At 33.4% G+C, this 11,108-nt stretch overlaps 1 protein-coding gene across 1 annotated transcript; it reads left to right on the forward strand.

The window, feature by feature from the left end:
- Positions 1-7,076: 7,076 nt before the first annotated feature.
- LOC138938033 (coiled-coil and C2 domain-containing protein 2A) lies at positions 7,077-11,074 on the forward strand. Its single transcript, XM_070304738.1, has 3 exons — positions 7,077-8,935; positions 9,959-10,110; positions 10,255-11,074. Exons 1-3 carry the CDS (start codon positions 7,261-7,263, stop codon positions 10,792-10,794), a joined length of 2,367 nt encoding a protein of 788 aa, XP_070160839.1. The 5' UTR covers positions 7,077-7,260; the 3' UTR covers positions 10,795-11,074.
- The last annotated feature ends 34 nt before the right edge of the window (positions 11,075-11,108 follow it).

The following is an 11,108-nucleotide window of genomic DNA, read 5'->3' on the forward strand; positions in this document are numbered from 1 at the left end:
TATCGTACCTGAATATTACTTGTTATTTATCTGTAATATTCGTAAGTTTTGTACGATTGCGTATAAGGGTAGCGTAAGTATTCAAAAATAATAAAGTTATCCGAAACACAAAGTGAGATAGATAATAAATAGTGATAAAAGAAAATTCTTCGATTGCAAAAAGAGCATTTTACCTCGTAGACGAGATAGAAATACATTGTATGATTACGACGTATTATTCATATGTTATTTCTATATTGATCATAAATTAACTTTAATTATTTATTGGTTAATTATAAAATAATAATTATTATTTATATATTAACCGTAAATAAAATAAAATTGTACACATTACGTTTGTGTAAAATTTTATTTAATATTACTACAATTGTTAATTTATTAATTCTTGCAACAATTTTTTCAAGTAAACTCATATCCGGCGATGCATCCTTAAAGTGCTAGGCATCATTTAATACAGACGCAATAACGAGATTAGAATTTGCCATTCTGAACACATTGCATTATATAATTATGCAAAGAAAAGATGCACAAAAATTAAAACATATTTGATTTCTTTTTGTTCTAATGTACAGAAATCAAACAGTAATCGTACAAGGCTAAAATTTAAAGAAGCCTCGCCGGACACATATTATTTAATAAAAGTTGTTCAATTTAACAAGATTTATATAAATATATGTACATTAATATATACGTATATTATTGTGTATATATTAAGCATTTGCAATAAAAAAATCAGTCGGAATTGAGTCAAACTCATTGTCAAATTGGTTGGAAAAGATCAAACGCGTTGGATATCAGAAAATTTTGAATATTTGCGCACCCCTAGTCATTATAAATTGCGCCGTCTATATAACTCTTAAGAACGCAAGATGTATACATTAGGAAACATGTATATTTTAGATGTAAGTAAATAAAAGACCCACAACATAATATACACTCTTTTATTTTGTTTTATTATATTCCGTTAACGTTCAAAACGCGTTACGATTGATTTTTTATCTCGACATTATCCGCATGAATTTAATTTCCCGCATAATCTTTCTCTTTATTTTTATCTATCGTTTTATTTCCTTGTGTAACAACGAGAAGGTCGACAAAATCATATGTGTCTTTTGCTATACTTTTAAAATTCCACATAATATTATATTCATCCGTATCTACACTTGTCTGAATTAACAAATACACATCAACGTATATGTGTATTCAGTTAAATATTAAATTTTACAACATCTGAGTATGCATATAATAAAAAATATAAATATAAGATTGATATAAAAATGTGCCTTATATAGAAAGAAATAAATATCTTAAATACGTTACAATAACATCCACGCACAAAGTTTATTTTCTCTCTACATCCGTTCATATATTCCTAAATCCGTTCGTATAAGCATCTACACATAATAAAAAGTAACTAACGATTGATCCGTTATCATAATAAATATAATTTATAAATATAATCCGTTATTTTAATAAATGATATTGTATACATGGTATCAACTTGTAACGATTGACGTCGATTTATCCATATCTAATGCGTATAGTATGTAGAGTCAGGATCATTAAAATTACATTAATTTTTTCTACTTTTGATCTAACATCAAATTTGACATTTTAAGCAAAGTGACAAGTCATTTCCTCTTGAAACTATTTATATTTCTATCAATTAGCGATTTGAGCTTGATCATTAACTAATTTGTAAAATGATCAATAGTAAATTTTTAAAATTTCTGTTATTGTATTATATACGACTAACTATATTATCAGTAATTTTTTGATACTGAAAGAGAAAGAAATTGGGATGCACTTTAGACGTGAAAAAAAGATGCAAGAACGTGATTGAAAAAGGATCCGACGAAACGTGAACTGAGTATAATAAATATTAGAAAATTGAATCGCGTGTTATATCTGTGTCATTTCTTCCATTATGGCGTGCATCATAAATGCAATGCACAAAGAATCTTTAGCTCAACAAGAATAAATCAGGAAAAAGAATAGTTATTTCTTGCACTTTTTTTCATTTCAATACCGTTTTACTTGCATCTCTTTGTATGAAATAAGTCGTTTCTCAACCTTGAATCAATTGTATTTTTTTCCGTTGACCACATTCCTTCCGTTTTTCAAGATTCTTTATAATACATTTCGGACCAATAGATATTGAATCAATAAAGAGTCGAGACGACGATAATACGTACAATGGCGATTACGAACAACAATAATTGACTGACAGTTAAACGTGTGTGATAAAAAAGTTTGGCGATGTTGTATAACAATGTGCGCGTTAACACAATGCTGATGTTCTTCGTATAGTTCGCAGCATGCAGTATACATTAAATAGCAGAAACAGCCCCACACCTAGAATTCGTGTTCAGATGGACTCGGTCTCCCGTGTTTTGAGCTAACCCACGTGTACATCGAATGACAGATTCGGTTATCGGAAACGGACCAGCCGTCGTTACACATTGTTCCTAGCCGTTGTCTATCAAAAAAAAAAAAGAGAAGCAGATACAAAATCGTCAAATTTTCCTCCCATCTTAAAATTTCTCAATCATGAAATTAGCTTCGTCTTTGTCATTTTTTACTCGTCAAAACGTGAACGAGTGTATTCGGGAATGTCGAATTAATTGAAAAACTCGCTGCCGATACTAACGGTATAACATCGTGTCGTGACGCAAGTGGGAATTAGAACGAATTAGATCGTGCGTAAATGCAAACGTAAAAACGCTTTATGCGAGCGCGCGAATCATCCCTCCTCCCCCGATCCCCCGGATCGTGGAGACTGTACCCCATCTCCACGCATATCGCGAGCGCAGACGAAGGTGGCAACGAGTCCCGCGGGGGCACTGAAGTTAACTACCAGATCGATGTCCGACCCCAGCCCACGACCTCGTCCCCCCGTCTCGTGAAACCAACCCCCTTTCGACACTTGGACTTTCGACACCAAGAGTTCGGGTTCTGTCGAGGAGAATCGGGAACAACTTTGTCGCGGTTATGCGACCCGAGTCGATGATTTCTTCCCCGATGGCGAGACATCGCCCGAAAGTTCGCTTGCTCCGTAAACACGATTATCGCAAGCGTTTAATGGTTATTCGCGACTGCGATGGTTTAGATTTACGCTGGATAATAGTTGGAAAAGTCAAGTTTTGGTAACTAAAGAGAGATAAAAAAATCTCTCTCAATAAAAATATAAAATTAAATATACATGCATCAGTAATTTTTCCAGTTCCTTTTTTTAAATAAAATTGATGCAATTTTAAATAGAGATGATATAAGATAGAATTAGTCTAATAATTTTTAATAATTCTCTGATAAATATTCTTTTTAAATAGAATTATCAAAAATGTTAAAAAAGATTATTATATTAATTTTCTAATTCACAGATAAAAAGATACATTTTAGAAAAAAATTTATATGATAAAATATTTATTTTGTACTCGATTTTTATCAAAATAATTTTATTGACAAATCTACGGATGCCAAGATCTCGAAATGAGTCTGACGATATAACGAATCCGACGCATGTGAGAATTGAACGCCGCGGAGAATTAATGGACCTGCTGCATAACCGTATCTATGATCCAATTATTACCGCGGTGCCGATTATACGAGGGTATAGTCATTCGATATCGGCGATATATCATTGTTTCAACGAAAGAGAGCGCCATCGCGAGCGATGAAAAAGTGACGATATCGGAACTTGATCGCATCGCCGTGCCTTCATATTCGCTTTGAATCTATTGTATTTCACAATTTCACGAATAAAGATCGCGAGATATAAAAGAGTCATCGATTGACATTTATTCACGTATATCTAGATAATAATGCAAAAAATATATATTATTATAAATACGTAAAGATTTACGCACACATACTGTTTCTTGTAAAATTTCTAGATAATTAAAATTTATAGATAATTATTATTCTAGATAAAATCTAGATCCGCAAAAAATATAATTTTTACGTGTTTACTCGTTGTCTTCTAAGAAATATTTTGACGGCGATTTAATTATATTATATGTTTTATACATTATACATGCAGCATAATATCGAGACGACAGAGTTAATATTTAGTTACGCCTAAAAAGTGGTATTTCGATTAAATTTATCCAATGACAAGCCGCCGACAAAGAAAAGCCGCTCATTCGAAAAAACTGACATAATAAACAAAACTGAATATAAATTCTATCTAGAGTATAGCCGCACGCTTTTTATTCGTCGTGATGATAAAGGTGTTAATATGACATTTAACAAAATTATTCATTTAAACAAACAAATTAATTATATACTATAATACTCTTTGACATATGTTTTAAATTATAATACATATTCTTAGAATACATGTTTCAGTTTATTTATTACAAATTTAAAATTGAATTTAAAGTTAAAAATTTTTATAAACAAGTCTCCCCCCCCCCCCTCTCCTTGTCTATTTGTGACACATCTGTTCATCATTGTGCCACATCAGAACTCAGGATACCATTTGTCGTTGAATGCCGGAAAGATGGATCTTTGTCATATTTTTGAAAATGTGACGAAAAGCACAATAGAGACAATAGAGTCTGTCTACGATATTCGCAGAACGCACGTGATATATGGCGGTTAAACTAACGGGAAAAGGACACAAATGAAAGAAGATAAGAGCATATCGGCGTCAGGATTTTTTAAGGATTGAACGAAGGAAAAGGAAGGACAATCCGGTCGGCAACCTGTGCGTAATTGGACCCAAAGACGTAATAGTTTTTACATACCAAATTCCTGGGTGCAGAGGATACATCTCTTTGTTCGACTTTTGCTTCAGGCTCCGTGGGCCCAAGTCGGAAAACACCAAATAGATTCTTTTATGAGGGCCATAAAGTGTCTGTGAATCTCGATTCTCGAGTATCGATGGTTCCAAAGGGGCTAATCTGTTGATGAAAACTATAATAAAACGTCGGTTCTCTGCGCGTACGTATTTATAGAAATCCTTCCAGAGCGCATCCTTACCGAAATATTTTTCGACCCTCCTCGTGTCATTTGTCGAAAAATATAAATTGTTGATTGTTTGTATATTCTTTACATATGTATACGCGAGTTGAATTTTTTATCTCGTTTTCCGAAGATGGAACTGATATACATGACATGATAAATATTTAACTCATATATTTTATGTTTTGAAATTTAATTTATATTTTTATATTTTAAAAATTTTGTTAAATTTTTGAAAGATAGTAGACATGCGTAACACGATCAATTATTCTTTCGGGAAGAAAAGAAAGAGAATACCATGTGCAATAATCGCATTTGAAAAAATTAATGTTCTTTTGCCGTGTAAAAAGAATATAAAAGTAATAAAACGAAAATTTATTAATATATAATTATCTTAAATTTTGGCAGTTCTTTCGAAATCCCTCTTTGGGAAATTTTACGATAACATAAAGATAACATTTTACCGTAAATTTATAATATCTTATACAATATAAATATATATTACGTATTTTAAATATAAACTGTATAATAAAAGACTAAATAGATACATTAAAATAATTAGTACTAATTATTACTATAATAAATATTATAATAATTTATTCGCTACAAGAACTGGAATAGGCTTGTAAAGAGAGGAGCAATGATGTAATTAAAAAAACAAATATATTCGCGAATTATGTTTCTGATTGACCTAAATTCATTAAAATTTAGTCATCAACGAAGAAAGCTTTGTCGAATGGCTATTATAAATATTTGCCATATTTTTTAACGGTAGTAATTCGGAAAATATTTTTTACGGACAGTATTTACTTTGTGTTTATCTTTTTTGCATTGTTTACTCTCGTCCGATTTTCACTATTACCTGTATATAATAGGCTTTTTTCTTTTCATTTTTTCATTATCAAGAATATTCGATAGCCCTTTCAAATGTATCTAAAACAAGCTTTGTAAACATGTCGTATAAATGTATATATATGTAATCATGTGTACCATATGTGTATTTTGTTTCTGTAAATGTTCTGGACCAACAGCATATGTAGAATTTCTTAAATGCTTTCGCCTTTTTTATAGAGATATAAGAGCTATATATGTATATAAAAAGGAAAATACATCGTTTAATATATGTGTTTGTTGATCGTTAGCTACGTGCGCTATCCTCACTTTCATCTATAATTAAAAGCAGGACTCCACTATATCTACATTTAAAATTGATTTGTACGCAGCTGAAATTTTGTTAATGGCGTCCCGGCTAGAAATCACGCTCCAACTTCTCATGAAAATGCTGTCGATGTTGTATCTTATATAAGCGTTACCTTTTGTCGATATATTATCAACATAATATCGTTATCTGCCTATATTTCTAATCACCAATGAGATATAAAATTTGTTTTTTTTTTTTTTTTTTTGACAATATTTATAATTTACTACAAAATTTACGACAGAATGATGTTTATAATTTTAAACAATACAGACGCAAAATTATTCGTTTTCTATTTGTAATATAACGCAGTAATTTTAGATATGACTTTCCTGTAAATATATAACTCGTAAAACTTTTACTGAACATCGTGAAGTTTATAAATTTTTTTTTATATCTTTTTATTTGTCTCATTTTATGTGATTATCTTACATATTTATATATCATTATATATAATATTTTTGCGTATAGTTTTCTACATATAATCTTGTGTTATACGAATAAAAATATATAGATTAAAATACATATTTTAAATTTTTATTTATTCAAATTTAAATTCGTTAATACATGTGATGCGCATTAATTGTAATAAAAATAATTATCGTTTTCATTAGTATACATTTTCATTAGTAATACGTTTTCAAATCAATGTGATATATATCTTTTTAATTTTAATTGCATACAAACAAATCATACAATCGAAAACTTTTCATAATACCAGGCTCTTTCTAATATCTTCTGTTCCATTCGGCGCACATTTACAAGATGTCGTTACTTATCTTTTAGCTTACCACTTGTCCGTTACAAGGCTCAAACCGTTTCACGTTTTATATTTTCCTTACCTGTTACCATGGAAATTGTCACCATGGAGATTAGTGATACCGTGAACAAAACAGACAAAACATACAATGAGAGTCTATAAAACAGAAGATTATATAGTTCTGTAACTTTACGAGCGACCGATTTAATAAATTTTACATAATATACATATTAAAAAAAAAAAAAAATGATGGTTTAAATAATTTAAAATTTTGTACCGCAAATAAATTATATAAATAGAAAAAAATGTTTTTGAATAAAATTCTATTGTAATCGATATGTCTGTCTCTCATATCGACTTTATAAGTGGAACGACTCAATGTTCGGAAGATAAAACCGAGCGAGAGCTCAATCTTTGCTATGCGTATCCGGTGATCGATGACGATCGTAAAACGAGCGACGTTCTCGCGAAAAATCGGAATACTCTGAGAGTGTCGAACAATGGAAATTCATCGTTAAAGGAGGATGGATTGTACGTATCCGAGAATCCTTTTACCAGGAAGATAATCAAGCCGTATCAGCTCAATGACGTCAAACGACTGGATTACGAGTCGCGGCCGCGATTTCGCGGAAAACTCGTGGAAATCGCGATACGCGAGATTCGCATTCACACGCCGCGTGAACATCAATCGGATGACACGACGACGATCGAGATCATCTCGGTATCTATTTTGTTCAGAGGGAGATCGATATGCAAAGCGAACAGTCCGTTCAACAGGAAGCTGTACAAGTTGTTGATTAGAGATTCCGAGTACCACGATCTCTCGATACAAGTGCACACGCGACACGGTGAATCCAGCGTGCTTCCGTTACCGTTGCCCCAACGTTGCAACGTTAAGAACCACAAGGTGGACATAGACTTCGCGATCAGTGACGGTTTGCACAGGATACACGCTGGGATTGTCGCTTGTACCATTTCTCTTTCCATATATGGTTCGACCGATGAGCCGAAGGAAGACAGCAGGTGTTATCTCTATAGACCGAGCAACGATCCGAACGATCCGCAAAACGGCCTTTCTCTATTGAGACCGCAGAAGAAACGTCCCGTTAACAAGAAAAGTGTCGAGTATTTTTTGCTGGAAGATCCGGCTTTGATCTTCATTTCGGATGTCAGCGTGACGGCTCGTAAGTTGTCTCCGCCGGAATCCAAAGCGCCAGATATCGTGGTGACTGAACAACCGGCGTTCTCCCTGTTAGATGTATCCTTCAAGAATCTCTTTCGCCCTAATCGACCGCTCAGACCATCGTCAAGCGCTCATCACAGCAGGCATCACACCATAGGAAGAACGATCCTTACCGTAACTGTGCTGCGGGGGGTGGAAGTACCAGTGAGAGAAGAATCAGCGCTCGTCTCTCCGCTGCTGGAAGTGGAATGGGGCAACGTTGTTCGCACGACCTCGGTCGCAGATGGGCCCGCGCCTATATGGCAGGAAACGGTACACTTGGAACTGCCTAGACAGACCGGGGAGCATTGCGTTAAGTTTCGCCTCTACGATCAGCACCCGGTCTGGGGCCAGCAATGGCTGGGCGAGGCGAGGGTCCCGCTCGAGCGTCACAGGAATTATCAGGAGCTCGAACGTTGGATCGCTCTGTCACCCCTTTTCAGTCCGGCGTTGCTGTTCGGTTACGCGCAAGCCAGTCCGGGACAATCGCACACCAGGATCTACGTGCTGATGAGACTCGAGCAACCTGGAAACTCTATGGAAGCTAACGCTATCGATACTTTGTCTAAGGGCATCCAACGTTGCTTGGCGCACCCTTATCAAATATCCGGCATAGAAATCCCCGACGATGCCGCCCGGCTCGTCATGCTTCTGTCGTCGTTGCCTATTTATTACGGTCCGGTCACGCCACGTCAGGCATTGAACGTCAATAAGGTTGATCACTATGGCAGAGCGGTTTTGCTAGCGACATTGCTGCAAGCTTTCGGCTTGCAATCATACGTACTGTTAGGTATATAAACTCAGAGTTGGGAAGTAACGCGTTACTTGTAACGTCGTTACATTTTTACAGTAACGGTAACAAATTAGCCGTTATTTTTATCGTTATTTTTTGATTCTCTTATCTTGTATCTATTCAATAGATGTATTTTTTGAAAAATATTTTGTAGCCTTCTATCATAGACTGCATTCTGATAGTCACTGTTAGTACTGAAAATCTATAGCAACGTAAATTATAAATTTTACAATACTGATAGTGAATATTGGAATAAACTTTTAATAATATCAATATTTCTCTTATCAATATTTAAAAACAATGTTTGATAAAAATTTTCGACAAAATTAAAATTTATAAATTACAATTTAAATTCCTATAAAGATAAGCGTATTGAAAAGTAAAGATATTAACATAAAAAATTAGAATCATTAAATAAGTTTAATATAAAAAACGCTTGCTATATAGAGACTAATTTAAAGTTTTTAATTGTAACATAGATTATTACATTTAATATTGATTATTAAATAATTTTATAATCTAATAGCTTATTTTAGCGTTACGAAAAACAAAAACATAACGAAAAAGTAACGAATCCTTACTTTCCAAGTAACACGGTAGCGGTTACTTTTTAAAATCAGTAACGAGTAACGAATTACTTTTTACAAAAAATAACGGTAACGTAACGCGTTACTTTTATAGAGTAACGTTGCCAACCCTGTATAAACTTGATGAAATATGTAAAGCAGCAGAATTCGATAATTTAAATATCGATGATACATGTAATAATTTCTTTATTCCAATTAATTTTAATTCAACATTATCAAAATTTGAGATATCGCATGTCTTAATATTTATTAATATTTTTATTAAATCAAAAATTTATTATATTTATATTAAAATATTTCTACTCCCTTTCTTCGTGCAATTATCAACAATATATATAAGTCAATTATAAAATGCAGATATACGGTATTATATTTATATTGTCGACATGCATCAAAATAAATGGACATAATGCTTTATGAGTGAATGTTGCAGGTTCTTCGCAAATAAGTAAATGGACCGCATATGTTTTGACCACCGAGGAGAATGACGTTATTTTATGGGATCCCGAAATAGGAGAACATTATAAATTAAGCGATAGCCGTTGTACATTGATGAAGGTGTTCCGCTTAATTAATTACTCTAGCGTTAGTATAAAACAATTATATAGTCTTTAAATAACAAAACAAGAACTTACCCACATTCATTCTTTCCACCACCGTTTATTCATCTTCTTTTTCATAATTTTTTTATTTACACCCTTATTTTACGATCGTTTCTTTCCGTTTTAGATATGGGAAAACACGCAGAGATCTACTCTGCCTCACAACTTGAAGTATAATGTGGCGATCAGCAAGGATTGGCGGCCGCTCGTGCCTGTCGCTACATCATCGAGCAACAATCGATCCGTTCAGACACTGGAATTGACCGTCACAGCTGAGGAAGACGCACAAATAAAGGAGAGCGCGTCGCAAATGGAGCAACATTTACGAGACAAATTGTCGGGTTTACGTAGCGCCCTCGGCTCGACGACAATATTTAATCGTCATGCGGTGAGCGTCTTGCGCGGCTTCATCTCCGATATTCCGAACGACGTCAAATACCAATTGGACAAACGTGATTTGAAACAATTGTTCAGAGCCTACCATACGCACGGTTTTGTCTTGAACCTGCGTCAAACTACCCTTGACGAATTGACGGAGCAGATAGCCGCCACGAAAGTCCATAATATTACCGGTCCCGTCGAATTTGCTCTTGTTTGCCACATAAAACGATACGTTGGTAAGGTGTGCTCGATATGGTTGGCTGTAGCGATTTTACGGAATCGTTAATCCTTAATTTTTGCGACGATATTGCTACCTTTCCTTTTATCAACGTAAATAAGGTTTTAACTAAAATGTTTTATAAATAACAGTTACAATGAAAATAAAACTCGTTGAAAGAGTAAAAAAACTGACTTTTGATACGTCTTCTTGTTATTAATTATTAAATGACTGAATAGTAAGTTTTGATTTTTTTTTAAATTAATTATATAATAAATTACATCTATTTTTAATATTTAATGAAAATAATTAATTAAATTAATAACATTAAATTGTCAATTTAAAGATATTTCTCTTAAATATTCTTTTGTTCTTTATGTATG

This window comes from Polyergus mexicanus, unplaced genomic scaffold, assembly GCF_030449975.1.
Source record: "Polyergus mexicanus isolate NDT 795.1 unplaced genomic scaffold, iyPolMexi1.0 SCAF_12, whole genome shotgun sequence".
NCBI lineage: Eukaryota > Metazoa > Arthropoda > Insecta > Hymenoptera > Formicidae > Polyergus > Polyergus mexicanus.